The sequence below is a fragment of the Phocoena phocoena genome, chromosome 13 (genome assembly GCF_963924675.1).
Source record: "Phocoena phocoena chromosome 13, mPhoPho1.1, whole genome shotgun sequence".
In the NCBI taxonomy this organism is placed as follows: Eukaryota; Metazoa; Chordata; class Mammalia; order Artiodactyla; family Phocoenidae; genus Phocoena; species Phocoena phocoena.
The window spans coordinates 43,141,396-43,161,082 of NC_089231.1; the positions used below are offsets into that span (position 1 = coordinate 43,141,396).

General features: G+C 39.4%; 1 protein-coding gene across 2 annotated transcripts in view; it reads left to right on the top strand.

Annotated features, from left to right (window-relative positions):
- The first annotated feature begins 276 nt into the window (after positions 1-276).
- GAREM1 (GRB2 associated regulator of MAPK1 subtype 1) overlaps positions 277-19,687 on the top strand; it is a 202,702-nt gene continuing 183,291 nt past the window's right edge. For both annotated transcript variants that reach the window (XM_065890160.1, XM_065890162.1), the window contains exon 1: positions 277-397. In XM_065890160.1, the coding sequence (XP_065746232.1) occupies positions 277-397 (121 nt within the window). The remainder of the gene's footprint in view (positions 398-19,687) is intronic.

Here is a 19,687-nt window from a genome sequence, read left to right on the forward strand (position 1 = left end):
CCGCCGCCGCCCGCCGCCACCGCCGGCTTGCTGCGAGTCCTCTCCGGGCTTGAGGGCACGCGGGGCGCCCGGCCATGTCCCGCAGCGGCAGCTGAGCCGGCCGCGGGCCCCCTCCCTCCCCGCCGCCGCAGCCGCCGCGCCCCCGGGCTGCCCGCGGCCAGAGTGCCCGGCGCTTTCCGCGCGCCCCAGACCGCAAGTGCGAGCAGCGGCGGCCGCCGAGGCGCGGGTGGTGCAGGCGGCGGCGGCGGGAGCGCGGGGCCGGAGGAGGCGGGGAAGATGGACCCGGCGCCCTCGCTGGGCTGCAGCCTCAAGGATGTGAAGTGGAGCTCCGTGGCCGTTCCGCTGGACCTGCTGGTCAGCACTTACCGACTGCCCCAGATCGCGCGGCTGGACAGCGGTGAGTCCCCGCCCGCGGACCGCAGCCTCGGCGCGTCTCTGCACGCGTGTGCCCGGGAGGGTGGGACCCTGTGGGGAGTGGGCTGCCCGCCCCCCAGCGTTGGACTTGGCTCGAGCGGCTGCCGCAGCCCTGGCGCGTCGCTCTCAACTCACCCCAGCAGCAGCTGGAGGTGTGAAAATCAGAGCCCTAGTAGTATAATTTAAAAGGACGCAAAAAAAAAAAAAAAAAAAAATTCAACATAAGGGAAGCCTCTGCAGATAGTAATCTTGGAGGCGAGCTGTTTCTCTTCACCCGCCTGTAAGAATTACTCAACCTGGGAAACCCTGTATGAGTTATCTTAGGCAACTTTCTTACAAAATAATTGTGCTTTGGGTGGCACCTTTATTTTGGATACTCTCCTCCCCCTCCGCCACAAGAAGGAACAGATTTTAGGAGAAAGGCACCTGGGTGACCAATGGAAGGGATCACATTTCTCGGAGACGTTTTATTACAGCTTGTCTGTTTTGTTTAACTGAAGAGAAAGTAATTTAGGGCTGTGTGTAGAAAACGTTTTTAGCAGAGGTGATGGTATGCTTAAGGTTAATTATTAGCTTAGCGCCTTTCTAGCCTGGAAAAAAATTGAAAATACACCAAAACCTGTATTGACTTGGAACGTGAGCTCGGAACTAAGAAATGCTTGTGTTTCCTGAAATTGACAACCAGAAACCAACCAAACGTCTCCCAGCTGTTTGTTCTGCAGGTGGACATCTGCAAACAAGTAGATGGATGTGCATACTGTCAAGCAATAGATACCTTTCAGTTTGAGAGTTCTGACGTATAAGGTGGCAGTTTAGGTGTGTTTTGTCCTTTGTGTTTTGGTAATAACTTCAGCTGATGTTGGCTTCGTGCGATTTCAGACTGTTTGCAGAAACAGGCTTGCTTCTGCTGTGGGGCTGCCAGAAGCACCTGGGTGCAGGCTGGCAGGCAAGCAGATAGAGCTGTGGTCACACAGGCCAAGTCAGAACAGCACTGAGCAGAAAGATGTCATTTCAAGTCACAAGGACTTGGGTTACTCCTTTTCTGGAGTACAGGAGTGAGTAACATGAGACGTATACACGTCCAAAGGCATTTTTGTTCCCGTTCTTTTCTGTGGGGTTAGATCAGACATTTGAAGTCCTGATGTGAAAAATAAAGGCATGAAAATTCATGAACACTGAAAAACAGTCTTGGCATGCGTGTTAGCCTTGTCTGATTGGTGGTGGTAGTGGTGGGCTTTGGGAATAAACTACGGGTTTTAAAAGTAGTAATGAAGTGCACGTGAGTTCAGGGAGGGTCAGGTGGTGTGTTGAGGCATTTCTGCTTAGAGTGGGCATGCTTTAAATATGCGTCTGTAGATCAGAATCAGAGAGAGAGAGAGAGAGAGAGAGAGAGAGTGTGTGTGTGTGTGTGTGTGTGCTGACAGTGTTTCATTTACTCTTACACCGTGCAAAATTGTGCGTATTGGAAGGTTATGTGAGTCCTCACCTTTTCCTACCGTCTCTCATCTCTGCACACTCCCCCCAAAACTTACTAGCTAGGTAGTGAACATTGGTTTGTGTGGTGTAAAAGTCACCCAAAAGTTTCATTAAACTGAAAGTTTAAAGAGGCTGAATACCAGTTGCAGAGATGTTAGCTTTACTATCCACTTTCCTCTCTCCGCCATTCATAAAAAGGTTCTGAATCAACAGTGTACTCATCCCACACTTCTTTTTAAAATTAGGACGTGGGTAGCAAGTCTTAACAGCGTGTCCTTTCAAGCTGTGGATTTTGATCACTACGTGTAATTCCAATTCTTTATTGTAAGTTTTCTCTCATTCCCGCTTGAGAATCACAGTGACATACACAAATTTGGAATCATAGCCAAATACTGCTTTATACCTTGTTTTTTTCACTTAATCCCATCGTATTTAATTTTCTTTTTTTTTTTTTTAAGCTGTATGATGTTCCATGGGATGATGGTTGTATATCTAGTCCCTTGCAGTGGACATCAAGCGGCTTCATTTTTTACTGTTATTAAGTTGTGATGTAATGAATACTCTTGTACATAAATCTGTTTGTTTGGGTTAGTATGTATTCCTTCCCTGCTGAGTAAGCATGTAGATCCGTTTTAAGTCCTTGATACACATTGTCAAATTGCTTTAGAGGTTGTACTCATTTATACACAAATGAGAATTTTGGGAGTACCAGTGTCCCTACAGCCTTAAAATAATAAGTATTTTACAAACAACCAAAAAACAAAAACTGCTAATTTGAAGGGGGAAGTGTTAGATTACCAATTAAATTTGGATAGACTTTAAAAGAACTGATGATAGATTCCATGCTTATGTTTTAAAATGTTTCACAGCAATGCTTAGAGCATGTTAAGGATATGCCACCATGCTGTATGTGAAATTTGTGAAGTCGTCGTCCCGTGTAAGTCCTTTTGCCGGTTTTAGTACTGCAGGTACATTTTATACACGCACACCCTATACTTAGACATGAAAGGTAGTCATTTTCCAAATCACTTGTTTTCAAAGAGGTTAAAGAAATTGAAAAACATGACAGTAGTTGACATTATGTCAAGAGAAAACTGTTGGCTATTTTAAACAATCATTGAAACCATTAAACATCTGATTTCATAACTGTTGATTCTTGAAGGCCTACTATGTGCTGGTACATTTCTAAGTGCTTGATGTATTTCTCATCCTTAGCATCCCATTTTAAGGACTTTGCGAGCCTTGAGATTTAGAGAAATTGAGCGACATACCTAGTAAATGGTGGACTGTGGTTTTCAGCTGACTTTCTGATTCTAAAGACAACTTTTATCTCAAACTGTACTACCTCCTTCTAAATGGGAGTAGATTTAGAGTAGGTCTAATGTCTGCTCTAAATAGCCCCACTGTCTCTCTGAGAGCTTGAGGACAGGAAAGTCAATATTTTTAAAACAGTGTAGACAGCGGATTAAGCGCTGGCCTCATCCATCATATCTAGACGATTTTCTGCTTCCTAAAGGAGTGGCTGAAAAGAGGTAAGGGGCAGAGGAGAAGAGAGTACAGAATCTGAGAAAGAAGGGAAAAAGCGGAGTCTGAGGGCTTAGGGTATGTAGATGTGCCTGTTGACATTACTCCTTAGGACATTTGCCATGTTTAACATACTAACTATACAATAAGTAAGAGCTTTCCAGTTCTTTGCCTCACGCATGTCAGTAATGAAATGCCAGTCAGACGCATTCAGTATTCCATCCCCAGTGGTGAAATTTGTCATCGTATAAGATAAATACAAAATTAGTGAGCCTTTATGGTATTGCCTCATGAGTCTTTCTGGAGACTAAAAGAAAAGTACTCCAGCGGTTCTCCTTAGGAGTGAGATACATCTCTTCAGCCAGTGTCTAATCCCCATCAGCAATGCAGTTAAGATCAGATATCTAACTTCATCATCAATTTTAGAAACTTGGCTGCAGAACCAGCTTCAACAAATGTGTTTATGACTAAGAAGAGGGTGGAGAGAATGCTAATCCTCGCCCCATCATCAGCCCATCCTCGCTCAAAGCTGGGTAGGTGGGGAAATTGTCCTTTCTATGTCTCTTCAATATTGTCTTGGAAGGGTTTTCTGAAGGGTTGTTCTACAGCAGTGTTCTCACAGCTTTTTTGCTCTTGTAGTGCCTAAAAATTCTGTAAAACCCTGTACCCTAAGCATGTTTTTAAGTTCATTGCTAAACCTTTTCATCCTAAGTTTAAATAGTTGCAAAGGATGTCATTTTTCAGCATATTGTAAATGTTGACTTTTTAAATTGTTACATCATTTAAAAAACTCTGTAGTGGGATCTGTATTTAATTCCCAGTATCATTCATTTTTAAAAATGCAGGAGTAAGTTCTTAACAGTAAAAGTCTTACATCTTTCGTTTTTCTCCTTAAATTCATATTTCCATTTCCCTTCCCCTACAGAATTCTGTCCCAGTGTAATACAGTGTTTTTGTTTGTTCGTTTGTTTTGGTAGAAGGAAGGATTTATTACTTGCAGTAAATAAAGAGAACACCGGAGATCTTTCCCAAAGCAGTGTCTCCCAATGTAATATAGTTTTATGCATGAAAGTGTCTTATTGATCACTCTGTCTTATGTAACAAAAAAGAATATAAATTGAAATGTAGTATTGTGTATTTCTTTTGGCCATAAGGCTCTTTTTATTTAAATATTTCAGGTTGTTTAAAACAAACAAGTGGAAATTACCTGTCTTAGAGAAGGAGTTCCCCAAATGCTGGAGACCTGATCCTCAACAGGCATCACCTTTTTAATTTGTTCCTTTGTTAGTCGCCCTGAGCCCTGTGTTCTTCACACCCTGGGGTAATGAAGATTAGAAAGATCTGGTGGAGGCGATGTAGATGCATTGCTTTTGTAAAGTGGGAGAAGGACCTTTGCGAAGGGGAGGTGACAAAGGACAGCTTCCCTTCATCAGGAGATGGATGTCCCTCCATCCCAGTCTTGGTTTCAGGCAGATCAGTTTTCAGACAAGAGAATATTTGGAGGTTGGGGATTTAGAAATTGACTCACGTATAGCTATGATGGTGAACCCCTTGGGAAGTGTTGGCTTTGCTTCATTCAGACACATATCCCAGTTCAAAGAATGCTGGTCTAGAGCAGTGAAAGGTGAGCTTATGGTTCTGTCTGCCGAAAGAAGGAGGAAGACCAAGGCTGTGTGAACTGCCAGGGGGAGAGAAATAAAGATGGTGGGCATTGGAGGCAGCTGCGTATAAATTAGCAGCAGTCTGGCCCTCCTAGCTTTGTGGAGGAATCAGAGTTGACTCTAAGCCCCAGGTGTGTTGGGACTGTGGGAGCTTTGGTATTTGCTTTCTGCTGAGCTGCTTCTCTAACTTTACCGTGTAAGTGCCTGGAGGGCTGATGGTGCAGGAACAAGGTGGACACTCAGATGGCAGTGAGGGTCCACGTGGCTGTTTGCAAATGTCAAAGGTGTTTATAGATTCAAGTTTTATCTTTGAAATTAATGTAAATTCCCAAAATCTGCTCCATGACTGGTGTTACTTTAATATATATTAAAAAAATTTTTCTAGAGTAACTTAATCTAAGTCTTTTTCCGGGAAGATGTGCTGTGCTTATCTTTGGTTTCATTTCCCCTGGCATTCTAAGTTGTAAGAGGTTACGTATGCCCCAGGTGAGACAGTTGCTTAAAGGATACTGGATTTGGAGCCTAGAAACCTCCGTTCAGTTACATGCATTGCCATTTCTTAGCCATGTGATCTTGGGCAGTCTCTTAATCCCTTTGATTGGTATTAAAGTTTTCTCATGCAGAAAAAAAAATGTACGTTATACTTGCCCATGAATCTCATAGTTATTCATTAATCTGTTTATTCAATAAGCTAATATTTATTAAGGCCCTACTATGTGTCAAACCCTGTTACAGGTATTGGGACAGTAGCATGGAACAAAACAGAAAAAAACCTCTGTCCTCATGCAGCCTACAATCTTATGTATCTACTTACTATGATAGTTAAAGGCAATAATATATGTGAATACATGTGTATTTTATTATGTTTTTTAGTTAATTTATTGTTTTTTGGCCGTACCACGTGGCTTGCAGGATCTTAGTTCCCCCACCAGGGATCCAGCCTGTGCCTCCTGTGGTGGAAGCTTGGAGTCTTAACCACTGGACTGCCAGGGAATTCCCAATACATATGTGTTTTAAAACAATGTATATGTAAGATTGACATAGTGCATGCTCAGAGCAGTTGATGGGGAGGCTTCAGAAGCCTCCCCTTCTGTTGCCTATCATTTAGGCAACAGAAGTCCAGTGAATAATAAATAGATTTTGCTATCCTTACAGATAAAGAAGCTAAGGGAAACGTTCTGTGTGAATAAATAGATTTTGCTATCCTTACAGATAAAGAAGCTGAGGGAAACGTTCTGTGTGACTTTAGTCCACTTCCTTCTGAGTATTCCAGGTTATTGACTTAGTAATACACAGGTTATGAAAAGGTGGTGTAAGGTCTTTATCAGAGAGAAAGTCTTGTAAACTAACTCAACCAAGATTGGGTTTGGGAGAGACAGGAAGTTAGTTTTTTTTTTGGTTTTTTTTTTTTTTTGCGGTACGCGGGCTTCTCTCCATTGTGGCCTCTCCCGTTGCAGAGCACAGGCTCCGGACGCGCAGGCTCAGCGGCCATGGGTCACGGGCTCAGCGGCTCTGTGGCGTGTGGGATCTTCCCGGACCGGGGCACGAACCCATGTCCCCTGCATCGGCAGGCGGACTCTCAATCACTGTGCCACCAGGGAAGCCCAAGAAGTTAGTTTTAACTTTAGGTTTTAACTTAATCCAGAACCACATGTGAGCCTGACCTAGTGATACTGAGACACTGGAATCTTTTTTTAGTACATACTCATCGATGCTTTTATTGGATTGATGATGATTTTCGGAGCACCTATAGTTGGAGAACTATTAGCAGGAAAGAAGTGCCTAGTATGATGTTATACACAAGGAAGTCTCTATGAAGAAAGTCTCTTGAATATTCTTTTATATACCATATACTTTTACTTTCCTCTCGTCATGTATTCTAGTTGGCCATGCCTAAAAATTATGAAAAAAGAGTAGGAGAGGACCTTGTGGAGGACAGTGGATGGAGGTAAACATTTAGACCCACAAGACGAGATTTGGACATGGCTCCTTGAATGCTCTTGCTTTTCAAGTAAGATGGCTGTTTTGAAAGTCTTAAATGAGTATCCACATGACCAGTAAAAAAAATCTTAAGATGCTCAGTTCATCTGTAAAAGGAAAACTGGTTTGACCATTGTGATCAACTGCATCATAGTTTAAAGAGAGTATTTTAGTCTCTTTACCTCATTTGGCTGCCTTGTTGAAATAGCAAGTTCTAGTAGACCAGCTTGTAAACTCGTTTATTTTTGTTTGAGATTCTTGAGGTATCTGTCTTTTCACTTACTAAGCTGCAGTTCTAGGAAGAATCATAAACTCCCTCTCGTCTTCAGCAGGGCTATCAATCTTAAGAAGACGAGCTATTATATGCAACTTGAAAAATAGCTTTTATTGCTGGTTTATGTATCATTTTGTCATACTTGACAAAATATACCTGCTAAAATATTTTTTAAATCTCATGGGATTAACTCCTCTTTTAGATGACATTTCCACGTGAAGATGCTCCCCCCACATCTCAGCCTCCACCCCTTTTCCCAGTTTCACAAGATTGTTTACTCGAATTTCAGGTTAAAGGTATTTAGGGTAATTTTTACTGTTTCCTAGCTTCTAAGCACAATGCCTGGTACATAGGAGGCATTCAGTAAGAATGTAATAAATTAATAAGCAAATTTCAGTATTAAAATTTTTAAGGTCCAAAATATCGGTATTACTAAAGCTGTCTATGACCTCTGCTAGTCTGACATAGAACTTCACGCTTGTTCCACTTGAGATAAGGTGGTAAGTCCTAAAATTAGCAGTAGGGAAAATAGAGACTGGTAGGGCATCACGATGAAATCATGATTCTTAGGGTCATTAATTATCAATGTTGTAAATAAGTTATTTCCAGAAATTACAACTCAGTTTTTCAGATTTTTTTGCTTTCTTACGAGTTCTTTCATTCTGAAATTAAGATGCCTTCTTTACATATTACATGTAGCTATGTCATTGAATTTTTAATCTTGTATCACCTAGAATACCATAAATCTTTGGGACTAGTCAGCTCTTAAAACAATAAAGAAAAACCTGATTGGAGAGTCAGCTAACCATTTAACTATATCCATTGTCTCATCTTCTCAGGGCACCAGGGATTTTACTTCTAAGCAAAACAAGCCACTTGATTTAAGTAGTGTTACAAAACTACAACTGCTAATTTGATACAGTTGTCATCTTCCTAGAATAGCCCCAAGATTGACTTGAAACCATAGTGTCTTAGTCCCAGACAATGAGTTTCCTTTTCTGCCATTGCAGGAGTATTACATGGTGATAAAATAAAAAGGAAAAACCAATATTCCTGAGCTATTTTCTAGTTCTGGGGATGAATTACTTTATATATACTTACAGGCAAGTCATTTTAATTGATTCTGCTACTTCTTAAACCTACTTTGAAGTATTTAAATACCACTTGGGCTTTGATGACTTGAATGGTTGTTTAATAAATATCAAGTTATTGAATTCAAAATGCAATGTGAAGTCTTATAGTTATGAAGCTAGCTGTTATTCAGGCTAATATTTAACGTGTACAGTAAGTTACTACGATTAGCCCTGGTTATAGCTTAGAGAGGAATGTAATTGTGAGCAGTGCTTATGTTTGTATCCTTGTGAAGATTTAAAATAGGTTATGTTCTGTTGGTTTTTTCCACTCAGTAGAGAAAAATTTCCTTGGTCAGATTTTTTTTTTTCAAGGTGACAGTTTTCTCAATACCAGACTTTAAGATGTTAGAAATGAAAATTTGCTCTTGATAATTAGTTCACATTGACAGTATTTTCCTCCTAGCAGGGAACCAGATTCAAATATCCAAAAGTAACTGGAAAAGGGTAAATATTTACTTTTCTATTTTTAAACATCTCTTGTTACCTTGTAGGTAATTAGGAAGCACTGGTTATAAGAGATTTTTGTCATCCATTCAAAGAAACGTTAATGAAATGCCAGAGGAAGCTCACTTGAATAACTCCAGGCCATCCATCTATGCAGATGCTATACTCTGTGATTGATATTCACTTTGAATTGCCACTCTCTTCCTTTAGCAGCAATGGGCAAGTAGGGAATGGCTGGAATCAAGGACCTAACATCTATTCCATTGTCATTCCTCGTCCCCAGTAGCTTGTGCTATGAAATCTTCAATTTGTTTCAGGTTAACATTTAATGTCATGCAGAATCCATTTTTACCTTGGACCACCGACCCGCAAAATCAGTCAAGCACCAGACCCAAGTTGAAAGCAATTCAATTAGTTATGCCTAAAGAGGGCGAGAGCTCTAGAAGGTTCAGATTACTTATTTAAAAATAATAAAGAACATAAAGCTTCATTAAGATATTCTGCTGTTATTTTTTCCTGTTTATTTTGGTCCAGTCTTTGGTCTGTTAAGAGGAAGGGAGCCACTGAGAGTAGACAGGATCAAGAGAAAAATTTTCACAAGCTCAACATGGCCAGGTACATCAGTTTAGGTTAATTTCAACTGTATGTAACAGGGACCAAAAAAAAAAAAGGTGGAGATTTCTTTTTCATATAACTAAAGTCTAAAGGAACACGGTCCAGGATGATAGGGCAGATCCACAGAGTCAAGGACCCAGGCTCCTCATGTCTTTCTGCTCTGTCATCCTCAGAGGTAGTTTTTTGTTTGTTTGTTTTTGCGGTATGCGAGCCTCTCTCTGCCGCGGCCTCTCCCGCTGCAGAGCACAGGCTCCGGACGTGTAGGCCCAGCGGCCATGGCTCATGGGCCCAGCCGCTCCGCGGCACGCGGGATCCTCCCGGACCGGGGCACGAACCCGCACCCCCTGCATCGGCAGGTGGACTCCCAACCACTGCGCCACCAGGGAAGCCCCTCAAAGGTAGTTTTGACTTTATGGTTCTCAGTGGCTGCTAGAGCTCCAGCGATCGTGTCTGCATCCCAGACAGGAGGAAGGGAAAAAGGGTATGTTTTACTGCACCACACTTACATCTCATTGGTCAGGACTTACACACTCCTATATGGGCAGGAAGGCAAAGAACTGGAGTCTTAACTGGGCACAGTGCCCAGGGTTTTTTACTGCAGGAGAGGGGAGCAATGAATATTGGGAGCCGCCTAGCAGCTTTTGCCATTCAGATTTTTGCTTTGATGCCTTTTCTTTACTTTTTTTCACCTGTTCAAAACTTACTAAAATAGTCATTTCTTGTAAATAACTAGTAAGAACCTCCTGTATAGCACAGGGAACTCTACTCAGTACTCTGTGATGACCTATATGGGAATAGAATCTAAAGAGTGGATATATGTATATGTATAACTGATTGACTTCGCTATACAGCTGAAACTAACACAACATTGTAAATCAACTGTACTCCAATAAAAATTAATTTTAAAATAAATAAATAAAGGTACTATGCATCTTAAGAAAAAAACAAAAGTCGTGCTTTGGGCCCTAATTCCTTGACATCTCCTTGTTCAGGTTCTTCCTTAGCTAAGAGAGTAGGAACTTCTTGCCCCAACTTTTCTCTCTTCATCCTTGAGCTAAAACCTTAAAGCAGTTCTATTTAAGAGGCCCCTTATTAGAGGTGGAGGTACTTTATCAGTAAGCCATGAAAAGTTGTATACTCTAAGAAATTGTTTTTAGAAGGCACTCTCACATTCTTTTTTGGTTTGTCTGCTTATCAGGTTTTGCCCCAGACCTGATATACACAATGGGGATAGTTGTCCAATTTTTTTTTTTTTTTTTTGGCTGCATTGGGTGTTTGTTGCTGCGCGCGGGCTTTCTCAAGTTGCGGTGAGCGGGGGCTACTCTTCGTTGCGGTGCGCGGGCTTCTCACTGCTGTGGCTTCTCTTGTTGCGGAGCATGGGCTCTAGGCGTGTGGGCTTCAGTAGTTGTGGCTCGCAGCCTTCAGTAGCTGTGGCTTGCGGGCTCTAGAGCACAGGTTCAGTAGTTACGGCACACGGGCTTAGTTGCTCCGCGGCATGTGGGATCTCCCCGGACCAGGGCTTGAATCTGTGTCCCCTGCATTGGCAGGCGGATTCTTAAGCACTGCACTACCAGGGAAGCCGTGTCCAGTTTTTTAAAGGTGCTTTTTTTCCTGCTCTGTTTCTTTTGCCAGAGAGGCTTGGCGGGTTTTTTTTTAAACATACTATTTCCCCCCCAGATATCATTGTTATAGAGAATTTGGAAAATGTAGACAGAAAATGACAGAAATGAATATCAGTGTTAATTCCAGAGGTTATATAATTTGTTATGTAACCTTTTTAAAAAAAAAAAATTTATTTATTTATTTTGGGCCGTGTTGGGTCTTTGTTGCTGTGCGCAGGCTTTCTCTAGTTGCGGCAAGCGGGGGCTACTTTTCGTTGCGGTGCTGGCTCACAGGCTCTAGAGCGCAAGCTCAGTAGTTGTGGCCCACGGGCTTAGTTGCTCCGCGCGGCATGTGGGATCTTCCCGGACCAGGGCTCGAACCCGTGTCCCCTGCATTGGCAGGCAGATTCTTAACCACTGTGCCACCAGGAAAGTCCTGTAAACCATTATTAACATTTTCCTATTATGCAGGCATGCCATGTAAATGGAGAATATATATAAAAGTGAGACCAAGCTATATGTAAAACTTTTAAAATTTTGCATTATATATCATGAGCATTTTCTTTCATTATTAATATTCTTTGAAAATAAAATTGTCATGACTGAATGTGATTCTTCTATTACCAATTAACCATTATTTGACTATTTTCCACTTGTTAGACATTTAGTTGTTTTGAGTGTTATGTTTTTGAGGCTATCCTTATACTTAAATTTGTCAGTTTTATACATCATTTCATTATTTGGGATTCCTGGAAGTAGGATTAAAAAAAATTTATTTTTTAGATTGTTGATGTGTATTGCTAGATTGTATCTGGGAAAGTTTGTACCATTAACAATGAATGAGTAATATTGTGCATCATTGAATATCATAGGTGTTTTTCAGTCTTTGCTAATTTAAAAATTGGCACTTTTTCTAATTTGTATTGCTTTGATGACTAGTGGAATAAATTCAATAATTTTATCATATTTGTGAATTTTATGAGTTATTTGTTTAGTTTTTCGGTAGAGAGTTTTTTTAAAGCTTCTGTAATAAAAATGAAATCCTAGTGTCCTTTATTCCTGGTTTTTCTGCAGGATGTTTATAAGTAATCTCCAGGTTTCAGGTGGGCTTAATCACTTTATAAACTTCTGTTCTATTTTTTCCAGTTAATGTTCATAAATAGGTATTACCTTTGTTTCTGAAAGTGAATAAGTGTGGTTAATTTACTTTTCTTCATCGAGTTGGATATTGGATTTAAATGTTATGTTCAGTGTTGCATTGTGGCCAGTCAATAATCTCATGAAAATCTTGATAAAACCGTGTTGTGTGTTCGTAACTATAATTATACACACAGAATTTGAATTCATGTCATGGAGAGTTCCCACTGGTACGTCATTGTTGACAAATTCCTGTGCATTGCATAAAACTAAGCTGACAAACTAGGTTCATTACTATTCAGTTTTAAAGACTAAGAATGAATAGACAAGTTTATAAAAATATTTCATTATTTTTACATGTAATCTGTAATGAACCCTGAAGTGCTGCATTTAGGGCAGGTAGAGTTTTCTATTCCATTTCCTATTCTCTCTCTTGTAAGCATTGGGTTTTGGCTAATTGAGAGCCTGTTGAAGCTTAGAATCTGAGTGCTGATGTGAGAGAATAAATACTAGAGATTCACAGATAACTTCAAGACCAGGAGAGAAGCAAACATGATAGTTTGAATGTCGTTTCATTTCCTCTGTTGAATATCTGTGCAAATGTCGACTTTGATGTAGTAATGTTTAAGAAGAAGGGAACTGGAGGTAAGAGAGAAGGAAAGCCCGGTTTAATTCTTTGTACGTATAGACAGTGATTGATGGGGGAATGAAATACGTATCCCACTGCCAACTTGGCACCTGAGGACTCTATAAATAGTTGTCTTTAAAGAGGCTTGAGGTGACAGTTGCTGAAAGCACAGTACAAGATGACTTTAAGAGAATCTTTTAGCGCCAAAGAAGCAGCCTCAAATTAACTTCACAGGGGATCAGGTAGCTTGTGAATTGTACTTGCCCCTCCCCCCAGTCTTCTGTCTTTTTTCTTGACCCTGTTGGGAAGATATCAATCTGAGCAGGTTGTATACAGTTGAATACAGTAGTATCTGAGGAGTTTCGTGCTAATGGACACTAGAGGGGGAGGGAAGAGGAGAAATATATGAACTAAGTTATAAATATCATGTATAGTCTATTTAGTTTTTTAAATTGTCACAATGAAACAACACTTCATTTCTCCCAATTATAAACATCATGTATTCACAATTAAAAATTTGAATGCATGGAAATATTTTAAAACTAAAGATAATCTGAGGTCCCACCATCCTAAGATAACTTGGTGACTGTCCTCTCTTGCATCCTCTATTCTCTTTCTCCCCTGCACTCTTATAATTTTACAGAGACAAGGCATTTTATCTACCACTTTTGTTTTTTTGCTTTCTCCCTTCACATCAACCCCCATTCCTCCAATCCAACCCTGCCTACCCACACAATCCACTCTAATAATCCAGGAGTATCTTTCATATTTCCTCTATACTCATATAATTCTGCACTGACGTTAGATTTACAGTCCTCCCTCAGTATCTGCAGGGGATTGGTTCCAAAACCCCCGCAGATACCAGAATCTGTGGATGCTCAAGTCCGCATAGTAAAATGGCCGTAGTACAGTGGCCCTCTGTATCCATGAGTTCTGCATCCATGGATCCAACCAACCTTGATTCGAAGACAATACGGAAACAAAATTCTGTCATTGCTTTTTAAAAACAGGATTATATTATACATACTTGTGTATTATACATACTTCTTGGCTTCTTGTTTATGTCACTCATGGGAATCTTTCTAAATCATCTGGTGTAAAACAAATTCATTCTTTGTTAACAGCTGCATAATAGTCCATGGTACGGGTATACTCATTCTTGACTTTGTGTTCAACTTGTTCCTAGTTATTGGTCTCACTAAGCCTCCATGTATATAATGTTGTTAATTTGTTCATTATTTCTTTAAAAGTCTGTGGTTTCTCTCACATATCTTTTACTTCTCCCCCAAACATCTTTGATGGCACTGTCTTCCTGATTCTCTTAATCTCACATGCAAGGACCAAAATGAAATCTTTTTAGAAAAAAGTATTTAGGGAAAGTGGGTCTTCTATCCCAATATCAGAACCCAATTCACAGAAGTGGACCCGATTTAACAGCGGTTGCCCAAATGCTGTCCAAAAAGTCGGTAACAATTCTCATTTCCATCACTGATGTATGAGAATACCATTTCTCCAAATCTGTGACAACCATTAGATGTTATAAAATTTAAAAGAAATATTTGCCAGACTAATGGACATAAAATGAGATCTGCTATGTTAATTTGCATTTGCCTGACCATTAGTGATTTTTGTGCCCTTTTAATGTCTGTTTATCATGTAGACTCGCTCTTCTGCAAATTGACATATTTTTTGCTGCTTTTTCTGTTGTCATTTTATTCTTGCCAATTTCTAGGTGCTGTTTATATTATTATAGAGATTTTTTTCTTATTTACATTTACCTTATCTGTTGACTTTGTTTGTTATATGTATCCACTCAAGAGTTTAAAATTTTTACTTAGACAAGTGTCTTTTTTCTTTTCTTAGAAATTTCATGTAATGTCTGAAACATTTATATTAATATAATTCCACACAAATAACCCAATGAAAGTTTAGTATTAGTTGTTTTCTTTGTTTGTTTGTTTGTACTGCAGGTTCTTACTAGTCATCAATTTTATACACATCAGTGTATCCATGTCAATCCCAATCGCCAAATTCAGCACACCACCATCCCCACCCCACCACGGTTTTCCCACCTGGTGTCCATACGTCTGTTCTCTGCATCTGTGTCTCAACTTCTGCCCTGCAAACCGGTTCATCTGTACCATTTTTCCAGGTTCCACGTACATGCATTAATATATGATAGTTGTTTTTCCCTTTCTGACTTACTTCACTTGGTATGACTAAATCCGTCCACATCTCAACAAATGACTCAATTTTGTTCCTTTTTATGGCTGAGTAATATTCCATTGTATATATGTACTACAACTTCTTTATCCGTTCATCTGGCGACGGGCATTTAGGTTGCATCCATGACCTGGCTCTGTAAATAGTGCTGCAATGAACTTTGGGGTGCATGTGTCTTTTTGAATTATGTTTTTCTCTGGGTATATGCCCAGTGATGGGATTGCTGGATCATATGGTAAATCTATTTTTAGTTTTTTAAGGAACCTCCATACTGTTCTCCATAGTGGCTGTATCAATTTACATTCCCACCAACAGTGCAGGAGGGTTCTCTTTTCTCCACACCCTCTCCAGCATTTGTTGTTTGTAGATTTTCTGATGATGCCCATTCTAACTGGTGTGAGGTGATACCTCATTGTAGGTTTGATTTGCATTTCTTTAATAGTCAGTGATGTTGAGCAGCTTCTCATATGCTTCTTGGCCATCTGTATGTCATCTTTGGAGAAATGTCTATTTAGGTCTTCTGCCCATTTTTGGATTGGGTTGTTTGTTTCTTTAATATTGAGCTGCATGAGCTGTTTATATATTTTGGAGATTAATCCTTTGTCCATTGATTTGTTTGCAAATATTTTCTTCCATTCTGAGGGTTGTCTTTTCAGCTGGTTTATGGTTTCCTTTGCTGTGCAAAAGCTTTGAAGTTTCATTAGGTTCCATTTGTTTATTTTTGTTTTGATTTCCATTACTCTAGGAGGTGGATCAAAAAAGATCTTGCTGTGATTTATGTCAAAGAGTGTTCTTCCTATATTTTCCTCTAAGAGTTTTATAGTGTCCAGTCTTACATTTAGGTCTCGAATGCATTTTGAGTTTATTTTTGTGTATGGTGTTAGGGCGTGTTCTAATTTCATTCTTTTACATGTAGCTGTCCAGTTATCCCAGCACCACTTACTGAAGAGACTGTCTTTTCTGCATTATATATCTTTGCCTCCTTTGTCATAGATTAGTTGACCATAGGTGCGTGGGTTTATCTCTAGACTTCCTATCTTGTTCCATTGATTTATGTTTCTGTTTTTGTGCCAGTACCATATTGTCTTGTTTACTGTAGCTTTGTAGTATAGTCTGAAGTCAGGTAGTCTGATTCCTCCAACTCCATTTTTTCCCCTCAAGACTGCTTTGGCTATTCGGGGTCTTTTGTGTCTCCATACAAATTTTAAGATGATTTGTTCTAGTTCCGTAAAAAATGCCATTGGTAATTTGATAGGGATTGCATTGAATCTGTAGGTTGCTTTGGGTAGTATAGTCATTTTCACAATATTGATTCTTCCAATCCAAGAACATGTTATATCTCTCCATCTGTTCGTCTCATCTTTAATTTCTTTCATCAGTGTCTTATAGTTTTCTGCATACAGGTCTTTTGTCTCCCTAGGTAGGTTTATTCCTAGGTATTTTATTCTTTTTGTTGCAGTGGTAAATGGGAGTGTTTCCATATATTCTCTTTCAGATTTTTCATCATTAGTGTATAGAAATGCAAGTGAATTCTGTGCATTAATTTTGTATCCTGCAACTTTACCAAATTCATTGATTAGCTCTAGTAGTTTTTGGGTGGCAATTTTAGGATTCTCTATGTATAGTATCATGTCATCTGCAAACAGTGACCGTATTACTTCTTCTTTTCCAATTTGTATTCCTTTTATTTCTTTTTCTTCTCTGACTGCCGTGGCTAGGACTTCCAAAACTATGTTGAATAATAGTGGTGAGAATGGACATCCTTGTCTCGTGCCTGATCTTAGAGGAAATGCTTTCAGTTTTTCACCATTGAGAATGATGTTTGCTGTGGGTTTGTCGTATATGGCCTTTATTATGTTGAGGGAGGTTACCTCTATACCCACTTTCTGGAGAGTTTTTATCATAAATGGGTGTTGAATTTTGTCGAAAGCTTTTTCTGCATCTGTTGAGATGATCATGTGGTTTTTATTTTCAATTCGTTAATATGGTGTATCACATTAATTAATTTGCGTATATTGAAGAATCCTTGCATCCCTGGGATAAATCCCACTTGATTGTGGTGTATGATCCTTTTAATGTGTTGTTGGATTCTGTTTGCTAGTATTTTTTTTTTAACATCTTCATTGGGGTATAATTGCTTTACAATGGTGTGTTAGTTTCTGCTTTATAACAAAGTGCATCAGTTACACATATACATATGTTCCCATATCTCTTCGCTCTTGCATCTCCCCCTCTCCCACCCTCCCTATCCCACCCCAGTTTGCTATATTTTGTTGAGGATTTTTGCATCTATATTCATCAGTGATATTGGTCTGTAATTTTCTTTTTTTGTAGTATCTTTGTCTGGTTTTGGTATCAGGGTGATGGTGGCCTCATAGAAGGAGTTTGGGAGTGTTCCTTCCTCTGCTATTTTTTGGAAGATTTTGAGAAGGATGGGTGTTAGCTCTTCTCTAAATGTTTGATAGAATTCACCTGTGAAGCCATCTGGTCCTGGACTTTTGTTTGTTGGAAGATTTTTAATCACAGTTTCAATTTCATTACTTGTGATTGGTCTGTTCATATTTTCTGTTTTTCCTGGTTCAGTCTTGGAAGGTTATACCTTTCTAAGAATTTGTCCATTTCTTCCAGGTTGTCCATTTTATTGGCATAGATTTGCTTCTAGTACTCTCTTATGATGCTTTGTATTTCTGTGGTGTCCTTTGTAACTTCTCCTTTTTCATTTCTAATTTTATTGATTTGAGTCCTCTCCCTCTTTTTCTTGATGAGTCTGCCTAATGGTTTCTCAATTTTGTTTATCTTCTCAAAGAACCAGCTTTTAGTTTTATTGATCTTTGCTACTGTTTTCTTTGTTTCTATTTCATTTATTTCTGCTCTGATCTTTATGATTTCTTTCCTTCTGCTAACTTTGGGTTTTGTTTGTTCTTCTTTCTCTAGTTCCTTTAGGTGTAAGGTTAGGTTGTTTACTTGAGATTTTTCTTGTTTCCTGAGGTAGGCTTGTATAGCTATAAACTTCCCTCTTAGAACTGCTTTTGCTGCATCCCATAGGTTTTGGATTCTCGTGTTTTCATTGTCATTTGTTTCTAGGTATTTTTTGATTTCCTCTTTGATTTCTTCAGTGATCTCTTGGTTATTTAGTAATGTATTCTTTAGCCTCGAGGTGTTTGTGTTTTTTACGTTGTTTCCCTGTAATTCATTTCTAATCTCATAGCGCTGTGGTCAGAAATGATGCTTGATATGATTTCAGTTTTCTTAAATATACAGAGGCTCGATTTGTGACCCAAGATGTGATCTATCCTGGAGAATGTTCTGTGTGCACTTGAGAAGAAAGTGTAATTTGCTGTTTTTGGATGGAATGTCCTATAAATATCAATTAAATCTATCTGGTCTACTGTGTCATTTAAAGATACTGTTTCCTTATTTATTTTCATTTTGGATGATCTGTCCATTGGTGTAAGTGAGGTATTAAATTCCCCCCTATTATTGTGTTACTGTCACTTTCCTCTTTTAGAGCTGTTATACTTGCCTTATGTATCGAGGTGCTCATATGCTGGGTGCATATATATTGATAATTGTTATATCTTCTTCTTGGATTGATCCCTTGATCATTATGTAGTGTCCTTCCTTGTCTCTTGTAACATTCTTTATTTTAAAGTTTCTTTTATCTAATATGAGTATAGCTACTCCAGCTTTCTTTTGATTTCCATTTGCATGGAATATCTTTTTCCATCCCCTCACTTTCAGTCCATATGTGTCCCTAGGTCTGAAGTGGATCTCTTGTAGACAGCATATATATGGGTCTTGTTTCTGTATCCATTCAGCAAGCCTGTGTCTTTTGGTTGGAGCATTTAATCCATCCATGTTTAAGGTAATTATCGATATGTATGTTCCTATGACTGTCTTCTTAATTGTTTTGGGTTTGTTTTTGCAGGTCCTTTTTTCTCTTGTGTTTCTCACTTAGAGAAGTTCCTTTAGCATTTGTTGTAGAGCTGGTTTAGTGGTGCTGAATTCTCTTAGCTTTTGCTTGTCTGTTAAGCTTTTGATTTCTCCCTCGAATCTGAATTGGAATGAGATCCTTTCCAGGTAGAGTAATCTTGGTTGTAGGTTCTTCCCTTTAATCACTTTAAGTATATCATGCCACTCCCTTCTGGCTTGTAGAGTTTCTGCTGAGAAATCAGCTGTTAACCTTATGGGAGTTTCCTTGTGTGTTATTTGTCATTTTTCTCTTGCTGCTTTCAATAATTTTTCTTTGTCTTTATATTTTGCCAATTTGATTACTGTGTGTCTTGGCGTGTTTCTCCTTGGGTTTATCCTGTTTGGGACTCACTGCGCTTCCTGGACTTAGGTGGCTATTTCTTTTCCCATGTTAGGGAAGTTTTTGACTGTAATCTCTTCAAATATTTTCTCTGGTCCTTTCTCTCTCTCTTCTCCTTCTGGGATCCCTATAATGTGAATGTTGTGTTTAATATTGTTCCAGAGGTCTCTTAGGCTGTCTTCATTTCTTCTCATTCTTTTTTCTTTAGTCTGTTCAGCAGCAGTAACTTCCACCATTCTGTCTTCCAGGTCACTTATCTGTTCTT